Below are 23069 nucleotides of genomic sequence, written 5' to 3'. Positions count from 1 at the left end.
TACGTAGAATAAAGGATGATATCTTCTATCTTCACCGATGGAACCTCATACTACTAGAGGTTTCATTACCGACAAGGAGGGGCGACCGCCGATGCCGTCCCCTCTGGATCCACCCCTGATTCTTACAACCACGGTTTTTTTTCCACTTTTGCTGCTAATTTAGAGGTTTGTGATCACGATAAACAAGAAGCAGGGAGAGTTGGAATATGAGATGAGCACAGAGAAGTGCAAGGAGAAATTCCGAATGGCTGATTAGTTTAATTTATTTAGCCGATTCAATTATTAATCAATTGATCACCCCGCAACCTCTTGTAGGCGATGAGGAGGAGATCTCTTTACAACCCTATTGAGATTTCATTGTCAACCATTATAACGCAACGGGGGCAAACTCTATGGCCTCCCTTAAAGGACAAGGAATAACCCACCATGCCTCTTTAGTGAACACTGATGAACCACCAAAAGGAAAACAAAAGGCCGCATGCTCCATCCTCTTGTTCCCCACTAGGGCATGCCTTCCTTAACATCATAACATCTGGCTGAATATTATTACAGTGATCGATAAAACCTAAAGTATTAACTTGTATCTCCAGAATATATGAAAATCACACTCAAGAATCAAATTTTTTTACTCTGGTTAGTGAAAGCAAGTGCAATCAGATGAAGTGACACTCATTGAGCCGAGTGGTAACAAGATCGAACATGCCCAAGTGTTGTCAGACAAGATGTTTATGTACAAGCTAAGTGGCGTACATAAGGCGAATACGTCTGAACAAACTAGTCGAACCAAGTTGAACTGACCGAACAGGTCAAATGAACTGAGAAGACAGGTAAATGGGTTGAAAAGACTGAAATTAGATCATTTGAACAACGTGAACCAAATCAGAATGTTTTGGCCATTAGATAGGTTGGCAAATCTACTTAGTTTTTCAAATGAAGTTCACTCCCATGGCATGATATTTCCCATTGGCAACAAAAACTTAGACAACACTAGCTACTAATTCAGGAAGACAATGTCGATTACCCAATATTTTTTTGGTGGTTAGAGGGAAAATTCCAGGGATCACAACGAAAGTGTACGTTTCAATACAGCTTGGTGCTAAAGAAACTAAGCCAAGAAAGAGGTAAAAGGATCAAGATCAAAAGATAACAATCCTCCTTTGGGATTTCTCCCAAATATTGACAATAAATTTAATAAATAGACATAAGTTAAATAAGTATAACTTGAAGAAACAAAATTCTACTTATTCCATAACATAAGAAAATGGACCCTTTACCATACTATACTGGAGAATCCATGCCCAATATAGTCACAAAAAACCTTGTGAAGCATCTGTCCAAGCACCTCCCTGAACTTCAGAAGTCATGAATTTGGAGTTGGAGTTGCAGCAAAGTCAAGCTCGACAAAGTTCAGATACAATAAGCGTGTTGCCAGATTGGTTGTCCAGTAGACACTCACCTTTCTCGTCAAATTATGAGTCGCATATATCTCCGACAGCAATTATGGATGGTTATCGAAGCTTGCAGGTTCACCAGATTCTTATCACAACACAATCTACTTCAACCTATCTTCGTTCTTAACCAGAAATAACATCTATCTGATGTTTTACTTCGTCAAGACAGGCTTTGAGATCCCTATACTCATCAGTGTCCGAGAAATTTGATGCCTGCAAAAGAACCAGTCGGGAATCCACAAGTGAATTATGGTAACATTCCTCAAAACTTCAAAAGATATATTCAAGTTCCCACAAATGTCAATCATCTCTCATCAGCTTACTAGGTCCTGAATGGTAAGGATTGTTTCTTTAAAAGTTTTGAATAAGAATCTGTATCAAATACGGAAGTTGATCATTTTGAAATGAATACTTAGCAGAAACAAGTAGTACTATAAGTTACGAGTTCATCATTTTGAAGAATAGAGATGAAGCCAGATAGTATGACATTTTGCTGATAATTCCAAGTTGCAGTCTAATCTAATAAAACTAGGGCTCTTAGGGATTAAAACAGATGAAGCTTCGGTAGCACATTCACCTGCTTTGCTAGTAAATTACCTGGTTAATTGCACTTCGTAAATGCATTTCAGCTGCAAAGAGTTCTCGGCGATTGCCATTGGAGGAAGCAATCTCCATATAAGCTTTGCACAATTGCAAGGAAGCATGAGCAAATTTTTTAAACCTGTCCCTATCATGCCAAAGCTCTGAACCCTGTCAGAAATAGATTCAATCAAGATTGAATAAAAAAACCAAGCCACCCATTTAATCGTGAAATGCATGTAAAGCACAATAATTTCCTTTACTAAAGAAACAAATTTGTGTCCATGATCTGCAAGATGAAATGAATGATGTTGCCAGTGGTTGTTACTAGTTTTTTATAGGTTGGTTAGGAGGTAAATAAATGGATGGATGGAACTTGTGACTGAAACCAACCTACAGGAAGAGCGCTCTGACCACCTAACTCAGCAAATCAGTAAACAAGAAACCTCTGCGCCACAAATTTTTAGATGTGTGCAAACTCGACATGCTAACCAATAAACTCACCTTAACAGCAAAAATTTTCTATCACATAAAAGATGCATAGATCACTTTACACGATTTTACTTGATTATATGCTTGTGGTGTTTAGAAGTGCATACTAATTAATTCATAACTCTCAACTCCCGTAAACACCATTACTCAGGGATGCCAACTTGTGAGAAAATCACCCTAGATATACCTGGAAAGATCTAACATGTTTAAGAAGGGCTTCAGAAGACATGAGGAGGTTGCCTTTGAGCCTGTGCCACCTTGCATATAGACCCCATGTATCCGGTGGACCGCCACTTCGCACGATCTACAAGGAAATATAAAATATAGTAATGTCAAGGGCAATTACAAATGCTATCCTTACTAGAAAATGACTAATAATACCATACCAAAAAGGGAAAAAAAAAAAAAAGTGTTTCTGATCTTTATAACCTTTTAGGCAATCAGAAAAGTGTCACAACAGAAAGAACAAAAAAAATTGGGGAATATGCAATAGGAGAAAATAGAGACCTGCTGCATTATGTTGCCAAGCATATCCAACAAGAACTCAGTTTCACGTGGCTCACCACTGATTGCTTCTGACTTGGGAAGCTCAGCTAAAGAATAATCAGGATTTAATTCTTCAGGATTATTAGAAACATCTTGAACATCACTTGAACTGAGATCAGAGTTTGAGTTGCCTTCTTGATCTTCAAACTTCCGCAATATCTTATCCAGCAATTCAATGTCCACCCGCTTATTGGTTGACAAATCAAGTACCATCTTAATGGCTTCTAGTGCCTGTAAAATTGATAATGAGAACAATCATTCACCAGGCAGCAGGTCTTATCCTGCGCGGCTAGCTTTTTTCAGAATTACACAGGTTTCATCTTAACAAATCAAGTACCATCTTAATGGCTTCTAGTGCCTGTAAAATTGATAATGAGAACAATCATTCACCAGGCAGCAGGTCTTATCCTGCGCGACTAGCTTTTTTCAGAATTACACAGGTTCCATCTTAATTGCTGCAATGCACTTTAATAATTGCAACAAGAACATGGAATTTAATCATGTAAGTAGATAGCAGATCTTGTAGATTTACTAACATACATTTGTACATGCACCATGGGTTAATTAAATTGGATGAAAAACACTTTCCTGATGCACAAGGACATCAAGCAAATCAGCTAATCAACAAAATGCAACTTGAAGTATCTATGAAAAATATGTAAAAGGTGATGCAATAGGGTAACAAGACAAAACTGAATAAGGTTCTAATTCCTCTTCGAAATGTAAATACTGTAGAAATGGTGAGACCAGTTTTAGCAGTCTAATATCCTTCATTCACAATTTGAAGTATTTCTTGACTCAAAGAACTTGTACAAAGGTGCAATGTTGAACTATGTCTGCAGCATCACTTTGGAGACTCTTCAGTTGCTCCAGAATACACCACCAAGACAAAATATCTGTAATTATCTACTAATCTGTTCTGAGCTATGGTATGAGACTATCTTTTCTCAAGCATGATGACTCAAACTCTAATATTAACACAGTACATGATAAATTGTTGCTTTATAATAACAACCAAGCCTTATCCCACTAGATGGGGTCAGCTTAAATTGTTGCTTTCTAGCAGTGTATTATAATCATTCTCTGTCATGAGTCTCATCAAAGAATTTTGGATGGAAATGAATATGATGGTTCCACCTAGTGGCCAACTTCTTGAATGTGGATTGTCCATGATTTATGAAAGAAACATAAATAACATGCTTGAAAAAAAATCTACTCACCTGGCGAATATTTCCAATATCAAGAGCAACATAGCTGAAGTTCTCCCATAGTTGCCAACTATTTCTCCTGTTAAATGGGTTCATCTTAGGTGGTTGAAAGGATTACTGATCAGGTAACAATAGTAGAGAGAGGAAAGCTGGTTTACTTGAACTTCAAGGCTTCTTTAAAAGCAATAAATGCAGCTTTACTTTTCTTCTTGACCATATGCCTATAAAGCTCAGCAAGGTGTAAAAGGAGAACAGAAAGAGAAAACAAAAAATATTTATCTGCTGTGGCTATCTGTAAAGAAGTTCTTGAAATCAAATACCATTAAAAATGGCTTATGCTAGTGCACTCTGAACTAGAAGTTGGAAAAAAAATTATGGTTTGGGATACAAAAAAATGAGCAGCACTTTAGAATAAATAAAATGAAAGGAACAAACAGAGTACTGTGAGTATTGGTAAAGTCATTCTTACATTAGTCAGACATTTAAAAAAACCAAAAATATTGGAAACTAGCTAGTTATTCAAAACTAAAGTGCTAGTAAAGATCGATTATGAATATGGAAAAAAAAAAAAAAAAAGTTATGAGATCATACAAGCAAGCTACATTGTTCCAAGCCTCTCCATTATCAGGATCTATCTGAACAGCTCGAGTAAATGCATCCAGCGCTTTATCAATATCTCGAGCCTGCAAAAACAAACAAGTTTGAAATAATTATTTGCTTTGATAATGAGCATGACAGATTTACTGTATTTACTTAAACAGGACTGGAAACTTCAGACAGGAAATTTCCCTCAAGGATCAGGACATACTCCATCAAACATGTATGTATCCCTTCTTAAACCAAAGAGAAAAGTGCAATTTCGTTACACCAATTTTGCATTTCTCTTCCAAGATAGAACACTAATAGTACATGCGCAAAGATAATTGACTGCAAAACTCCATGCAACAGATTTGGTAAATGTGCACTTAAAAAGCTAATAAAGAGAACAAGACCTTGAGTGCAGCTGCTCCGAGTGCAAACCAACCATCAGGATACAATGAATTTTGTGCCAAGGCAGATTCCCTGAAGTAAATTTCAAATACAAGTCAATATGAACTCAGAGCAAACACAGAAAGCCAAGTGTTGCGGATGTGACTCTTGGAGATGAAACTAGTGCAATCTTTCCACATACCAAAAAGTTTTAGATCTCTCGTAGTCACCTTTATTGTATGCACTTCGTGCAAGTGATCTCTGTCAAGAGACAATTATGTTCTGACATCAGATTTAACACTTAGATATATAAAAATACACAGACATAATCAAGAGATATACCTTTGCCCGGACTGATCTATTATTTGAAACTTCCAAAGCTTTTTCATAATAAGCATCAGTGATTAACACATCACCAAGTGAACACCTGATTTACCATGAACAACAGAAAGCAGTAAGAATGTACAAGCTACTTGCCCGCTGCCATAATTTATTTCCTAAAGCTAATTTAAACAAAGGATCATGTAAAGCTCAATTCAATACATCGGATAGGCATGTAAGAAATAATGAAACTATTAGCTAATATTAATTTTAATGATCCTCTTTTATAAAGTCCTGAACCAACCCATTTGCTGACAGAAGAGTTATTTAATTTACCATAGTCTTGGATCATTAGGCATGTGATCTAGACGTGCCTTGATAAGATCAACAGCTGCTGTCTTTTTCCCTAATAATCTGGAAATAAAAAATAAGTGAATATTATATAGAGAACTGAAGAACTATGACATTCACAAATATATGAAGTCATTATCACATAAATGGAAAAGCTACATACTGATAGCAATAAATTAGATTATCCCATAATTCAAGATCCTCGAATACTTTTAGTGCCTCTCCAGTTAAACCACAGCTAACCATCATCTCACCATATTCTCTGAAAGTTTTCAAATAACAAAAAAAAAAAAGGTTAGTCATATCACTCGTAGTATCTACTATAGGACACAAGTTGCCAAGTGTCCAACACTCTGACAACTTCTAACAGATACAGGTACACCAGATACCTACTTCCTTAATGCAGGAATAGTTGGAACAAGTACCCCAAAACATAACTGAGTCGCTTGTGCAGGAGCTAGAGAAGAAGCATCATGGATAGCTTCAACCTAGTAATCCAGCAATGCCGATTAAATATGAAGTTGAATAAGTATATAGTAAGCCTTGACAAAAGTTAAGAGAAGTATTACAGGTTGAATTGACAAAAGTAACTACGCCATTCATCAGAGGCCAACACACACGTGCACATGTATATCCTAGATTTATACATACACCATTCACAGATTGGAAGTTTCAAATTATTAAAGTGATGCATATATGATAATGCATAGAATTCTGTACATCGATACTATTTTTTATTTTTTATTTTAAAGAAAAAGGTCAATTCCCTAATGTTTGTTCCAAAATTCCAATTCAGACACTCTTAATAGGAAATATATATTTGTAGGGATCATTTTGATTAAATTAAATTGCTAGCGTTGAAGCATGTAAGCATTCATATAGTTTACATAATGTCGCATAGAGTAACTAGATTGTGTAGAACTATGTTGACCAACGTTTCCCATCTAATGAATTCAATATACAAACAAACTGAATTAATTCAATTAATTCTAGAACAATTGAAAAAAAAAATAAGAATCAATTTATTATAATTGGCATGGTTTAAATTGTTGTTCTAAGTTGGTCAACACAGGCGTATGCCTACCAATTGACACGTGGAACCTTGAGACCATTGCATGACTACAACACCTTCGAATCAATTCTCCTCATCTCATGAATCCTACCCCTCATGAGGGCTCTACCAATGCCACAAGAAGATTTGTCCTTGTGTGAATCCTCTTCCTCATCGGGGGCCCCACCAATAGGAAAACTTCTCTTCCAAATGTGGGGTTCCACCAACGAGAAGACTTATCCTCATCCTCACACGAGGATTCTGCCAACTTAAAGACTTCTCCTCCTTGCACAAGGGTTTCACCAGCGCCACAAGAAGACTTCCCCTCTTCACTTGAATGTTCTTTTGAGAGGGTTCCTTTAGTGCCATGTTCCATCTCTTTCCCTTCTCCTTGGTGTCTCCAGCAAAACATGTTTATACATCCGGCATGGCACCAACACCATCTCCAGTCAATGACCAAAACCCCAACATGAAATGAGATTTCAAGCATTCGACAACTAGTTCAAATCTATAAAATTTCGAAGAATATATATTATACTTAAGGTAGTTAAAATGAATATTATATTAGTAATCTTTGTTGTTCCAATATAACATATTTTAATTACAACTATTATATTTAATTAAATTAATTGGAAATATACTGAAATAAATTAATCTAATTAATGACAAGTTTTCAATGCTTATATTAATAATTTACTTTATTTAAATATAATGTATGCTTTGAAATCCAAGTATAAAATTGAAATTTAATAAATACAAGTAAACCAAGTTGAACACTTGAACTAATATGACTAGTTCTAAAAGTAAATTAAGAAAGATAATTAAGAATGGTTAAGTTGACATTAGGGGTGAGCAAAAATTCGGTTAAACCGAAAAAACCGACCAAACCGATCGAATTTAAAAATTCGGTTCAGTCTATTCAGAAATTTGGTTTTTTTCTTTTAAAAAAATCGGTTATATCGGTTCGATTTTAGAAATCGCTATTTGGTTAAACCGAAATAATATTAATCAGAATTTAAAAATCCAACCCTATAGAAAGTATTAGAAACCCTAAATCCTGAATCTATTCTGCCACACTTCAACCATCCACGATTTTTGCCTCCTTTTCTCCACATCCCTCAATTTCGCGTCCCCTCCCCGCTTCTCGATACCTCCCGTCCTATCATTCTTGCCTCCGGCGCCGGTGAGCCTTGATCCCCTCCCATGATCTCCTACCGTCGCTCTCTCACAGTCGAGCCCTCAAGGCTTGAACCCTCCTCAGTCCTCACGTCGCTCTCTTACAGTCGAGCCCTCAAGGCCTCAACACTCCTCACGTCACTCTCACCTCTCTCACAATCAAGGTCTCCCTCTCACCATGAACCTTGAATCTCCACGTTGCGCGATAGTAACTAGTAAGTGCTTTTCTGTTGCTACTTTTGTTCTTTTATTTTGTTGTTCGTTTGCTCTTGGGTTAGAGGCATAGCTTCTGTTCAAAAGAGAAGAGAAAAGCATGACACTTACTGTCATTGTGTTGCTTTTGCCCAGGCATAGCTTCTGTTCAAATTTGGATTCACAACTCACAAGAGTGATTTACTAGAGTCCATTTCTCCCGAGCCCCATCTCCCTCTCGTACTCACACCACAGTAGCAGGGACTGCCAACTAGTGTGGGTAAGTAGTGATTCTATCTTCTCAATATTTTATAGTAATTTTTGCATTGATTTTGTTCAGGTCATATATATTCCTTGTTGAACTCAAATATTTAACAGTGTTTAGATATCCTGATAAGTATCATTCATGCTTTTAGTTTCATATTTGTCTTTTGTTTTAGTCAATTATATTTTGAATAGTCTTATCAATTATTACATTTTGTAATATTTTGAACAGTGTTATGCGATCAGTATTTGTCGGATGTCAATGCAAAGAGATTTAGCAAATATGGATATTGATAATAGTTGTTCGGTACCACAATTTGATACTGGTCATTCAGTGGAAACAAAAACTGCTATAAATTGTAAAGGAAAGGTAACCAAGAGGAAAACAATGAAACCAAGAAGTGAAGTTTGGGATCATTTCGTAAAGTTTACTAATGCTGAATCAGAGATAAAAGCTAAATGTAAATATTGTGATAAAGAGTTTTTTTGGAATAACTCAAGCACAATTAAGTTTACAAGTAGGTTCAAGAGAGAGTGAGGTGTTTCTGACTTCTTGGAAATTTGATCAAGATGCATCTAGAAAAACATTAGCTAGAATGATTATAATGGATGAACTCCCTTTCAAATTTGTAGAAAGAGAAGGATTTAAAGCATTTATGGCCATGGTATGTCCGAAATTTTGAATTCCTTCAAGATGGACGGTTGCACGTGATTGTATTGAATTATATACAGTTGAAAGAGAAAAATTAAAAAATTTATTACATGATTCAGCACAAAGAGTTTGTTTGACCACCGATTCATGGACATCTATTCAAAAAATCAACTATATGTGTCTAACAACTCATTTTATTGATACAAATTGGAATTTACATAAAAGAATTCTCAACAAGTCATAAAGGCGAGGCTATTAGTTTAACCATTGAAAATTGCTTGAGGGGTTGGGAAACTAATAGAATTTTCACTATTACAGTTGATAATGCAAGTTCAAATGATGTTGCTATCAATAGTTGCCAAAAAAAAAAAGATGATTAATTGGGATTCCATAATTTTGAAGGGAGAATATGTTCATATGAGATGTGTAGCTCATGTAATCAATTTAATTATTGTTGATGGCTTAAAAGACATAAATCAATCTGTGATGCGGGGTGAGGAATGCAATTAAATATGTTAAGCAATCTCCCTCTAGATTAAGCAAGTTTAAAGAAAGTGCCGAGATTGAAAAAAATTGAAAGCAAAAACTCATTATGTTTAGATGTACCAACTAGATGGAATTCAACTTTCTTGATGTTGAATATAGCTCAAAATTTTGAAAGAGCTTTTGATAGGTTTGATGAACAAGATCCATGATTTAAATTAGATCTTCAATATACAGATTGGCTTGTTGTTTTGAATGAAAATGGAGAGACGATGTTTGAACTAGATGGTAAACCTAAAAGAGAATTAAAGACTTTTGATGGGAAGCCAACAAGTGCAGATTGGAATAACATTATACTTTTTGCATCTCTTACTGAAAAAAGTGTTTTTTATGAGATAACATTAAAAGTTTCTGGATCTTTGTATGTCACATCCAATACTTTTGCACATGAGATTAGTTCTATTCATACCATCTTGAAGTAGTGGCAAGAAAGTGATAATCTTGATGTGTATTCGATGGGAATTAAAATGACAAATAAATTTGACAAGTATTGGGGAGATCGAAGAAAATGAATAAGTTGATTTATATTGCGGTGGTGCTTGATCCAAGACATAAATTGGGTTTCGTAGAATTTATGTTGATTGAATTATATGGAAATGAGGAGGGTGCAAGAGTAGGAAAGATGATAAAGGACATTTTATTTGCTTTGTACAAGAATTATAAGGAAAAAATGGAGTCTCAATGCAATACTTCAATGAGCATTCCATCTATTTCAGAATCAGTTAATGACAATGCTTCAACAAATATGAGTCGAATGGATTTAAAAAGACAATCTATCATTGAGAAGTTTAAGAAACAAAAAGCTCAAATTTTTGGTGATGGCAACATGTCAGAATTAGACAAGTATCTTAATGAAATAGTTGAAGAGTATTGTGATATTTTTTACATTTGGGGATGGTGGAAGCAAAATTGTCACAAATTTCCTATACTTGCTCAAATTGCTCGTGATATATTAGCTATTCCAATATCAACAGTTGCTTCAGAATATGTTTTCAGTACCAATGGTCGGGTACTTGATTGTTTTAGGAGTTCATTGACTCTAGGTGGTAGAAAGTTTTATTTGTACTCAAGATTGACTTCGGTTAAGTTTGAAACCACTTAACATTGAAGAAATTTTAAAAGATGTGGAAAAAATTGAAAGCGGTAAGTTTTTCCTTTTTAAGAAAAATAGAATTAGATTTTTATTTATAATTATAAACTTATAAAGTATTTATTTATTTAACTTGTATTTTTTTGTCATAATTTTCAAAAAATTATATTGTATTCGTCTTCTTCGACAATACCGACTCATGGATGAATGACATGATAATCAATGGTATGTTATGCCTACTATGGTAATCTGATATTAGTTCATTTTTTTCATGATTTGCAATTAGCATATCTATTATCATATTGCAATGTAATATTCAATTTCCTAATTGAATCCCATATTTTGTCTACTAAATCTCATATTGTAATCCCATATTCAATTCCATATTTTGTCTACTGAATGTCTTTTGTCTATGGTTCTATGTTTTATCCACAGAAAATTTTTAAAGGAAGCTGCTGGCGGACAGAAGATTAAAGTGTATGCTTTTTTGCTTCCTAAAAGAGAATTGTCTCCTTTTTTTTTATTTAGTTATAATCAAACTTATAAGTAGGAGAATGTTCCTTTATCTAGATTATATTAATGTCTTCATTATGCTTTTTATGTCCTATAATCTGATGCACTAAATTTTGCTAGTTTCATGGTGATATTTTGTGTCACGACCATGAGGCATCATGAAAGGTTTAACTCCTCCCAACATTTGCTATTATACAAATTCAAACACCTTCTGAATCTAGCTTGCTTACCATTAGACTACCAACCCAAATTCAAGATGCTTTGTTACAGTTCTAACTGTTTTCTTTTTCCCTTTTCATTTCTTTAGAGAAATATATGCATCATCTCCTGCTTATGATGCTGAAGGAGTGAAGGTCAACCCCTCCAATGCTGCTCAATTCAAGTTGGATAAGAGACTATCTTCTGATAAGAAAAGTGTAATCTGTATTGCCTTGGGTTTTGGGAACATAACAAGTTGTGGAGACTAGTTTTTTTATTTCTGCATGAAGTGAGCTTGATTTCCTTATCATGACTCTAATTATCTAGCAAGTTTGGTATTATTCAGACATGTTACTGATTCTCAGTTCATTACTAGAATAATTTTGTTTTATCTCTACTTGATTATAAATTTTTGTATTTGATTGATTGGGGAAAAATTATACATGATTTTTTAAAAAGCATATTTTTGATCATTTTAAAATTGAAGATATAATATCCTCCTCACCCATCTCTAAATGTACTGTGCATAGAGATGATGATATTTATGTTCTCTATTTGCAAATCCATCACTAAATGAACCAGTGACCATCTTATTTGCTTTAAAATGTCTAATTCATCTAAGACTTCATAAAATTTTAGAAAAAATTACCTCTATTTCCTGAAGTGTTATGTATTCTGCCAATTCTACAAATTTTCTATAAAATGTATGATTTTACATTTTGATACCACAAGAAAACATAACAACCTTTAATTAAAATAGCCATGGGAAACAGAAATTAGAGTGCTAATGTATAACTCGTATAACGTATAATATATTTATGAGTTTTTTAAATAAATAAATAAATTCAGTTATTTCGGTTAAAAACCGAATTAACCGATATTATATCGGTTCGGTTATTTCGGGTTTTTTTAAATTTCGATCGGTTCAATTGGTTCAAAGAAAAATTCGGTTTGTTCGGTTTTCGGTCCATTTGGTTCGGTCAATTCAATTTTGACCGAATGCTTAGCCCTAGTTGACATAATTAATTTAATTATTGAAACAATGTGGAAAATTAGTAATACATATAATCTATGTATTATTTAGTAACTTGATAAATGTTAGAAAGAGTAAAAGTTAAATGAAATCCAGTAAACTAAAACAAATTATTTTAATATTTTCTAACAGTATTTTCATTATTCAAAAGCTCAGAGCTACTAAAACATCATTATATCAACAAGCCAAGTCAATCCCGACTTTAACCATGACAATCATAAAAAAAAATTCAATACATGATTATTAAAAAAGGATAAATCACAATAAATCAAGCACCAATATGGTTTGTTGCAGCTGTTACGGCCATAGAAAAAACTATTCTTTTTTAACCAACAAATATCAGCTATGGGATGGTAACAGTTAAGATTTAAAACTCAAAAATTAAGTATTTGTCTTGCTAATTTCATCCTTTAATGCTTTACTGTCAGTTGGATGTGTTAGCAAGGGTTCTTTTCATAAGAATATAGCAGTAGATCGAATGTGAGCAACCACATTTTCACATCATTTAAAGATATCCCATTACAATAGAGTAGACAACATATAGAACATCGTTGTTTTGAAATACTATTGATTTTATCATAACCAAGGTTTTAAATCATATAAGGTCAACCCATCACATATTGCACGTGGTTCATATGCCAATTAATTATATGGACAACAGGGTTCAGAATGTCAAAGTTGATAAGCCAATCACTCATTCTGAAAGCTCAAGCTATAAGAGAAACCAATTTATAAATTTATATTCTTAATCCTCCCATTCATGTGTGAGTGGGGCATACTTTACTTGATTAGCCTAATACAAATTAGTTGTTGAGATTTTTTCTGATATACAGAAATCCCTCATCACAATGAGCACGCCCAACCAAGCCAACTCAAGCATAATCTAAATTATGTAGTCCAATCACATCTGAGATGGGGCTAATTACACAGAACCGACATCCAAGTTTATTCAATTATCTGTCTTAGAACTGGAAACACTTCAATAAACTTTTTCATTTAGAGGTAGAAAATAAATCGTTTCCACTTCTTGTTTGAGTTTTTTTTCCGTAGTAAAGGAAACGTCAAAGGAATTGACCTAGGACTTAAACATATTGTGCTATTAGAGAAATAATCAGCAGATCCTGTCTTCGTATGTTTCTTGTAATAGTGTAAGGTGTCACTCCATAAAATTTGACATGATATGAAAGCAAGAGGCCCTACTGTGAATCTTCTTAGACAATAATTTAAAAGACAAATACCTATAATTTAGCAAGAGGTCCTATGTGAACTAATGCCCATTTTAATCTTGCACGAACCTGAAAGTGTGATAAGCAAAGAAATCCAACAAAATGGTTCTGTAATAGACGAGAACCTATTTGCTGAACCTACTACTAGATCATGGTTGTAGCAAATAGAAAAGCTTTTCAACATAATCAATTAATCAGAAACCAAGTTATTCAAACTTAAAGCAAAATCATATAACAAATATGAAGATACTGGAGGGTGTAAAAAGTACAGAAATAGCAAGCAGAAAGAAAAAAGACAATCCTTCATGCAAATTATAAGCACATGCTCATCTACAAAGGTATGGAGTAGAATCTGAAACCATCTAAGGCCACAAAATAGAAAAAACTATAACCACTTCAAATAATTTACCAGCTTCAACATGAATGAACTAGCAAATCGACGAGAAACAAAATCAAGTCAATCTCAGGGGGAAAAAAAGAATGTAACTCAAAGTGATAGCATAAATGAATATTCTTTTACCAACTTATCCATCATCATCAAAGCCCGCTGTTTTGTCCGACTTCGAGTAGACTCCCACCGAATGCGCAGAATATCACAGAAGCTACTGATCTAGAAAACAATTGCAATTAAATTATTTGAATCCCAATCAATATAGGAAGTCAGAAAAACTATGCTCGCTAAAGAATTCAAAATTATACGACACTCAAGATAAAAACAAGAAAGCATAAATTTTATAACAAGCCGTGGTTATTGAACAAGTAATATGATATTGTTCCTAGACTTTCTCATATAAACAATACACAGTAAGGTAACAAAGCATTGCATATCCATTTTCAGTTTTCCATATACACTTGTTATGTAATTGTATGTCACAAACTTAACTTCAGAATCAACCAAAAAATGCCGCACTGAGCAACTAGGTTCAAGATTATATAAGTGTCCAAAAATATAGTAGTTCAAGTGTTAAAATTTCATATAGCAGTCTAATACAAGCTTGACAATGTCAAGTGATGATATAAGTACAAACCCAAAATTTTCTATTGGTTAGGTACCAGTTTTGCCATAACAGGAACTTATGGTCCAAATCCTTAACTGGACTAATAAACACCAGTTAGCATATACTGTTACAGAATTGATAATATAACCAAATAAGGGCAATGTACAAAACACTGACCCATGCTGGATAGTATTGGCAAAAGGAGAAACAATCAATATACAGCATATCTAGGAGTCTTATTTGGCGTCTCCCAAAAGGGATGAGATACCATTCCACTGATGGTTAAGATGTAGAACAGCTTCACAAGACTTCCCAGTTAAGCCACATTAGGAAGCTCATTGGAGGACTAGCCAAAGTGTGGTAGAGGATTTACAAGGGCTCTGTGTGTGACCTCAGTGATCAAGAAGCAGAAGTTATGGGAGTTCTCCAAGAAAACAACAGAACCCTAGCCTAAAACTACAGCAAATGAGAATGTATATATTTCTTCCACTGCAACCATCAAAGGCAATAGAGGTACACTAGTCGACACCAAAACAATCTCACTTCAGTTGTCAATGAAATCTCATATAGAGCTATAGTTTAAACTTTGTTATATAGAAAAATCAATGTCTACACATGGTACTGATAAAGAAAGGTTATGCAGTCCAAAGAAGAGAGGATGAAGAAATTTTGAGAAGAAAATAAACAAAAGCAATACTGGTCTGCACTTACATCCAATTAAGTGACAATGGGAAAAGGAGTTCTGTAATAGCAATCAGGACAAGATAATGCAGAACCAGGGCCAGTGGAATGCAGAGAGAAGACCGATAAAAGATTTAACTCAAAAGCACATACAACACTCAATACAGTACATGAATGTCTTACATAGCCTTAGACAAGAACTATCCACTAACACAAAATTCCCCAATAAGTTCACTATATAAATCCATTAATATATGTTATAACGATTATCAATAGGGCAATGAATAAATGTACTTCCACTGCACCATTCTCCCCTCACTTCAACAAGTAGAATTGAAGGCAACTTATCTTAGATGGAGTGACTTGTGAGGACAAAAACCAAGCCAATTGGAAAGGGAATGGTACAAGACATGGGTAACTAGTATTATTTTTGTATATGGATGACATTTTGTGCACAGATGATATCAAATCATTCGAAATTGTTAAGTTCGTTAACTCAAAGGCTCATTCTTCAGCACGGTATCACATAACCAGATAGAATAATGAAGTTTGAGAGTTCTGACCACAGCGACCTGTATACATATTCACAAAGCATCCTATGTGACAAAAGGTGATTTGGCAACATGGCTCGTGGATATGAGGTAAAGATCCGTAAATAAGAGAGATTCTTTATCAATGAGTTAACTGGTTGCAGAGACCACTTCTTTCATGAAATTGACGATAACACCTATGAGAATAAAGGCATTCCAGGTGCAAATGCAACTTATAATTAGCATGCATAGTATTTCTTTTTGACAGACATTGCATTTATGCTTTATTTTGTAATGTGCACTATTTAATTAATGAACTATTACTTAATTTTGTTAAGTTTTCCTCCCGGACAAATCAAACATGTCTCATCTCAAGAATGGTGATAATACCCTGTTTAACTGCCTCCTGCATCTTCATAAGTTCCAAAATCATTCACCTCCGCCTTCTCTCAACCTCCCCCCTTCCACCCCTGCTTTGTTTACATCGAGGTGTGGATTGAAGAAAGAAAGGATTTGATGGTGGAAAAAATCCTCAGACAAGGAAAAGAAAAGGCGAAAGAAGAAGGAAATGGGAAGGGAAAAAGAGAGAGAAAGAAGTTGGCATACTCTGGTGAGTTCATAGCTGCTCGTGGCTGCAGGCGAGGCCACAGCTGGCGGCCTCATGAGTTCACTTCCAGCAGCCACAATCGACCTTGTTACGCCACTAGGAGAGACTAGAGTGAGCCGTGGATTGATAAGGAACGGAAGGGAAGGGAAGTTCGTTCTGCCCGATTTTGGGCAGACGAAAAAAATGCAGAAAAATAATCCATGGACAAATTTTAGTGCAATTATTTTACAATGAGTAAACAGAGGAAAGTGATTTCTGTGCAATCCATCCTTACTCCCATCCGGCCCTCCAAGTAAACATAGCATTAATGAAACACTTTTTCTATTCTTTCCTTTTTTCGTTCCCTCTGAAGAAGAAAAAAAGGATGAGCTTTTCACTTATCCTCCTCTTACTCTTCAATCTCTCATCTCTTTTCACTTCTCATCCTTTCTCTCTGTCAAAGGAAACCTATGCTTAATAGAATAAAGGAGAATGCCTTGGAAAACAAAGACTAGAGATCCAACATCTACAGTATCAATAAGGATAGAGAGACAATATTTTTTCTAAAATTATCAATAAACAAATAGATGTATAAGAGAAAAAATTTAACAAAGAGAGAGAGCAACAATTCAGTTTGAATGTGGCACACAAAACTTCAATTTGGGAGGGCACACTTCAGCTTGAAGAGAGCAGTGCATAATAAACTTTGTAAAGCACTGCACAAACTTCACGAACCACAATGAACAAACAGTTAGGGTGTTAAAAACATTTAGTGTGTGAAAAATATTAGTGCACTTCAGTGCAAGTGGATAAGAAACGACAACAATTCACAACATAATATTTTCACTATCAAGGTCATAAACTCACCTTCCAACAATGCATAGTTTTCAAAATTGATTGATATTGAACTAAGGCACGGACCCAAAAGAAAATATAGAAGAAAGATTAGAGAAGCAAAAAGGTTGTAGACTTACAGTGTAGCACACCTGATGTTGAGAATGAATGGCTTCAATGTATGGGGCCATTTCCCACCCTATTTAATGAGCAGAGCAAAAAAGTAAAACTAAAAGAACAAATTCTAATCTGACTAAGAAAAAAAGAACAAACTCAAAACGTGTCACCTTAAAAAAGAAATGTGTGTACATAAACTATTTCTACACGGTTTGGTTGCCTATGTCAATGTTATTGTCATTGCAAAACATCACAAGGAACCAAAAATTGCATATAAACACTTCAGTGAAGTAAGTGAGTAGGTGAAACTGCAACATAATGCATCTACACAAATGCAGAGGATAACAGCAATACAGATGGAGGTTGGTCGGTACCAAATTGATTATATCAGTGCTAGATTGCAGCAAGTTAGTACTAGAAGCCTCCAGAAGTCATCGCTAAACACATTGAGACATTGCATAGTGGTGTTATTTAAGGGCTAAGCCCTTCGAGATGCCAAGGTTCCACATCATTTGTGGAACTAAGCACTCACCACAGACTTGCAGTTTAAAAGCAAACACTTTATCAAAATTGTAGTAATAGCTAAGTAACTAAAACACAAAGCATTTCATAATTTACCACATTAACATTAATATGAGTTCACATATTATGAACTTCAATTAATTACTAAACTACAATGCAGATTATCCAGTAATTTTATATCTTGTGCAATGTTAAGTCTCACCCTCACGAATATCCTTAATGATATGGAACAAAGAGCACATAATAAAATATGGGAAAAGAAGAAACAAGAGAAAAGGTATAGAAGGAAAAAAAAAATTGTCCTCATTTTCAATGAGAGTATTAGAGAGAAAGTCGGAGTTGCATCTATTGAGGAAAAACTCCGAGAGACACGTTTAAGATGGTACGGACATGTACTTAGACGACCAATAAATGCTCCAGGAAATGTGAAACTATGATAAACATGCATATCAAACGAGGAAGAGGAAGAGGAAGACCAAAAAAGACTTGGTTAGCAACAATAAAATAAGATAAAATTTATTTAAATATAGATGATGATAGAATAGGAGATAGAGCTCAATGACATAAAAGGATTCATACAGCCGACCCCACCTAGTGGGAAAATACTTGGTTGTTGTTGTTGTTGTTCAATGATATTGCTCATCCCTTGAAAGAAAAAAAATATCATCCAGAACCAAATATTATTTCCTTAGATAAATTAATGAACGTAAAACACCAGGGAGAGTGGGTAAAGGGAGAAGACGACAAGCTTCAAACAAGTCAAACTTCATACCCCTGCCAAATTACACTAGAAATGCTCATATAGGCTTAGTCATTGAGAAAATACTTTGTAAGTTACCCTGACATATAACTACACCACTGCAGAAGACGTTTACTAAAAGATCATGCCATGAGATGACTGATTCTCCAAATTGCATCCATGACACTCAAATTACTAACAATAAATTTCAGAGTTTGCATATGAAAAAACATAGCATCTTCTAACAAACAGCAATCACTGGTATTTTTTAGCACAGATATAATACAATGTAAAGGAATAGGTACAGAAGAAATAAAAAGAAATATAACTACAAGGATGACTAAAAAAATTCAACAAGCAATTGTAGTTTATGGTGAAAAACTTACCTGATAATTCGTCATCCCGACTTCTCCTCTGGAGATGTAAGCATTGTGCAAGTATAACAGCTTGCTGAATAGATGTCAAATTAATATCCTTGTTAATGTGAGTGAAATTCCCATTGGGATTCTCATAGGTTCCATTTTCTACTAAGTTTGGAATCATTAGTATATCAGAACAATCATTAAATCCTCGGTCATCACAATCTTTACTTTCAGAACCTGAACTGTGATTCTGAATCTGAGCATGGCTCTCTTCATGTTTGTTTGCAGCAAGTATCAACTGAGGCTTTGCATCCACCTAGATTATAGACAATTCTTTTCAGAAGAAAAAAAGTCTGATATACTTCAAGGAAAAATCCCACAAATTATTTTGCGAACAGAACCTGGTATATTGTCCGGAAACCAAGAGCACCAGTTACAACAAGATGCAAGCCACAAGCTTCTTCAGCACGTTCCAGATGTGACCTGTACAATTTATCAATTTAATAAGTCATCAGAAAAAAACATTCTGAGATATCTAATTGCAAGTAATGAAGTGGATTTATAGAACTAGCTTCAAGAAGAAGATCTGAATCCAATAAAGCATGAAGATAAGCAAGCCAGGAAATATAAAAATAAATTATAGATCATTAGCACAAAACCATTCTCTTACATATACACCTATATTATATAAAAATGGAAGTATAGAAGATGGATGTTATGTTTTACAAAAGGAGATTAAGGTCATTTTATTATTCAAAAATCCAAATCTCTGCCCAACCACTCCTTGTGAAAAAAAAAAATCATTCATTGAATGAATTAAGTCTCAGAAATTATCACTCCACAATCCACACTACATAGTTGGCACAATTTGAACTTACTTGTTCCACCTGTATTGCTAGAAAACAAGCATGTATCACCCATATAGAATAAGATGAATTCCAACCACTAGGTTGTCGATGGCTACAGCATCTACATTTATCATATCCATAGTGCCAATCTAAGTTGATGTTAACCAAGATAAATAAATAGAGATGTTGTGCAACCAATTCAAAAACCAAAGGTATTGGGAATGGTAATTAACAAATAGGATTGAGCTTACAGAAATGTGCCAAGAACAACACTACCCATGTCATTGAAGATACTCTTCAAGTATTAGCAAGGACTTCAAGCCTCATACTAAAGAGAAATTAATATGAAACGGGCTCTACGGGTTACATATGTTACAATAACGTGTTTCTGATACTTTTCAAATTATTTCTAAAAAATTGATTAAATTTACTTAGAAACCAATAAATAGGTGACTCAGTTGATTAAATTTAAGCACACAAAAGTAGGTAGCGAGCAAAGCATGCTAGATAACTAAATAGGTGACTCAGTTGTACCTAAAATGGAAGAATTTAAAATGGAAGAATTCAGTTAGTACCCTTTTCAGGTAAGAAATTACTAAATGTTGCAACAAAATGGAAATTGCAACATAATTTGTATGCCATGTAGCAAGTAGACTAATAGTTTGTGGGGAGATGTAATTGCTAGTGAATAAAACAACTTAAATTAAAAATTTTAAATCATACATAAATCTGTACTGCGTCTAAGGATGCCATATATCAAATGGAACAATACATGTAACTTGTAGTAGGGTATAAATGACTTTTTGCTCATGGCCAATGTAGTAATACATCCATCAAACAGCTTACCTGGAAGAATCAACTCGGCCATATTTATGTTCAATGATTCCTGTTTCTAAGTGAGCAAGTGATACAATAGATAAAGCTTCCCCCTCGAGTAACATACTACCCCAGTAACCGGCAACATTTCCAAAATCTCCAAACTGCTCCAATATGCAAGCTTTCAGTAATAGCAGTGAATTGTATAGAGAAGAAGATGATTCCTCTAAGATCCTTTGCTGAAGAAGTAAAAGCCTACTTAGCCACCAATATAAAGTTTGACAACCATTTATACAAGATGTTCTTCTCTCAAGGACCACTTCCTTTATCTTCATGAACAAGATCCTTGCATAGATAAAATACTGAAAAGAAAAAAATCATCCACAATACAAAATTAGTAAGACCCTAAGTAATTGCAAGCTTATAGCACGAATATAGTTTGAATATACATCTTATCAGCTACCCTAGAAATGATAATCCATATAACAAATTTGTAACGACAAATAAAACATTTGGTTGCATGCAACCAACCAAATATGTTGGGAGAATTCACAGCATTGACAATCTATGATGGATTGAATGAGATTGATAATTACTTCCTGCCTTAGGAGAGTATGTGTTATAGGAAAAAAGAGAAATCGAGAAGTAGAAGAAACCAGAAAATCTTCAACTTGTATTTATATGCATTAGACCATCCTGAGGCTTCCAAACTAGGTGGACTGCTCCAAATCATGACTTGGAGGATCATTTTGATGAATGCAATAGTCCAAGATATCCACAAATAGAAAACAGCGTACCCATTATTGAAATTCATTTGTCAAAAACATGATGATAACAGCCATAGAGAGGAACATAAGGCCAAAACATCGTAGCCATTGGTGTTCATATTATTGTGGTGTCAAATTTTAAGAAGATTCACTAAACTTAGATCCCTGGGATGGACTTACAATACAAAGAACATTGAACTAAGTTGTCACCTCAATACCATCGAAAATAATAATATGAGTCACTAGTTCTTGGTAAAAAAATATTGATGAAAGGAGCACAGTTACAATAAGAATTCGGCTAGTATATCAGAAAAGCAAATCTAAAAGTAGGATACCTGCAGCAGTGAAAATTTTCCCTGCACGTCAGAGCCAACAGAAGCCAATTGGTTACGTGCCCAAGCGTCCCACTCGCCTCCGCCATCCTTACGCCCCTCCTCCGACTGAGGAAATCGTAGAGGGAACGGAGAAAATTCTCGAATAGGCCTTAAAAAACAAGGAAACGAAAAATAAGCACCGCAACCTGAAGATGAACTCTCAATTCAACAGCACAGATTGCTCACCCGGTAACGTTCTGCTGCGTAAAAGCGAGAAGTGCAGCAACGCCAAGGCACATCAGCAAACCGCACCTACCCTCCGCGTCCACATCCGAGTCGGACTCAGCGTCGAGCACCTGGAGCCAGGCAGCCGATCCAGCATCACTAAGGAATGCGTCCGCGGCCCGCTCGACCTCGCCGTAAAACCGGGCGGCGCAGTTATGGGAATTCTCGAATTCCCAGGACTCCGAGAAGCCAAAGACGAGACGAGTGGCGTCGGAGGAGAACGCGTCGGCGAAGCGACCCTGCTCGATGGCATCGACGAGGGATTCGACTTGCGGACGGAGGGCGTGAGGCTGAGGCTGAGGCTGAGGCGGAGAGGAGGGAGGAGGAGGACAGTTTGGTTGGGATAAGGTGCACCGGAGGAGGCGAAGCTCGACGGACTTGAGGAAGGACGGAGGGGAGGTATTCATGGCGGAGCGGAAGTTTTCGAAGGTTTACTAGGTAGGGTTTTGAATTTAGTGTGATTCTTTTAAATTTAAATTTAAATTTAAGTAATATTTCTTTTTAATTTCTCTCCTTTCATTCAATTTTTTTTTCAATCTCTTTTCTTTCACTCATTATCTAAATATAATAATAAAAAAAAATTAAGAATGGTAAAAAATTTAAAATAGTTAATTTAGTATGTACTGAGAAGTAATTATTTAAATTTAATAAAGTGAGTTATTTACCCTAAAATTTAGACGTAGATACTCTTAACATATAGCGGGATCTGATCCAAGATCGTATCATATCGTATCGGTCCAGTACCCACCTTTTGTACTTTGGCCGTTGTTGAAGTGTCATATGTCATGTCAGTTATATCACCCGAAATATTACAA

The 23069-nt window shown here is 35.1% G+C and overlaps 1 protein-coding gene across 3 annotated transcripts; it reads right to left on the bottom strand.

Moving 5' to 3' along the window:
• Positions 1-1085: 1085 nt before the first annotated feature.
• Positions 1086-22683, bottom strand: LOC122016058 (tetratricopeptide repeat protein 27 homolog). 3 transcript variants are annotated; one of them, XM_042573214.1, is made up of 21 exons: positions 22216-22683; positions 21991-22138; positions 20919-21250; positions 19626-19707; positions 19249-19540; positions 17625-17683; positions 14376-14465; positions 6311-6405; positions 6081-6179; positions 5903-5980; positions 5588-5672; positions 5448-5506; positions 5269-5338; positions 4868-4959; positions 4435-4497; positions 4289-4355; positions 3200-3299; positions 3030-3115; positions 2710-2826; positions 2049-2201; positions 1086-1664 (listed from the first exon to the last, which is right to left on the bottom strand). In XM_042573214.1, the coding sequence occupies exons 1-21, from the start codon at positions 22659-22661 to the stop codon at positions 1575-1577; spliced, it is 2703 nt and encodes a 900-aa protein (XP_042429148.1). In that variant the 5' UTR covers positions 22662-22683; the 3' UTR covers positions 1086-1574. The 3 variants fall into 3 exon arrangements, with proteins under 3 accessions (XP_042429148.1, XP_042429147.1, XP_042429149.1); XM_042573213.1 differs by having other exon boundaries at positions 1089-1664; positions 3030-3299; XM_042573215.1 differs by lacking the exons at positions 1086-1664; positions 2049-2201; positions 2710-2826; positions 3030-3115; positions 3200-3299 and adding an exon at positions 3363-3426.
• Positions 22684-23069: the final 386 nt, after the last annotated feature.

Source organism: Zingiber officinale, chromosome 8B (genome assembly GCF_018446385.1).
Source record: "Zingiber officinale cultivar Zhangliang chromosome 8B, Zo_v1.1, whole genome shotgun sequence".
NCBI classification, from domain to species: Eukaryota; Viridiplantae; Streptophyta; class Magnoliopsida; order Zingiberales; family Zingiberaceae; genus Zingiber; species Zingiber officinale.
This window is presented reverse-complemented; position numbering and strand designations above follow the sequence as displayed.

What these genes read in the sequence shown, in the direction of transcription:
- LOC122016058 (XM_042573213.1), bottom strand. Translation starts at nt 22,661, where the DNA reads ATGAATACCTCCCCTCCGTCCTTCCTCAAGTCCGTCGAGCTTCGCCTC. An exon ending in GAAAATTTTCACTGCTGCAG is followed by an intron (nt 21,251 to 21,990) that starts GTATCCTACTTT and finishes TTTTCTTTTCAG; the next exon opens with TATTTTATCTATGCAAGGAT. An exon ending in GGCCGAGTTGATTCTTCCAG is followed by an intron (nt 19,708 to 20,918) that starts GTAAGCTGTTTG and finishes TAAATTGTACAG; the next exon opens with GTCACATCTGGAACGTGCTG.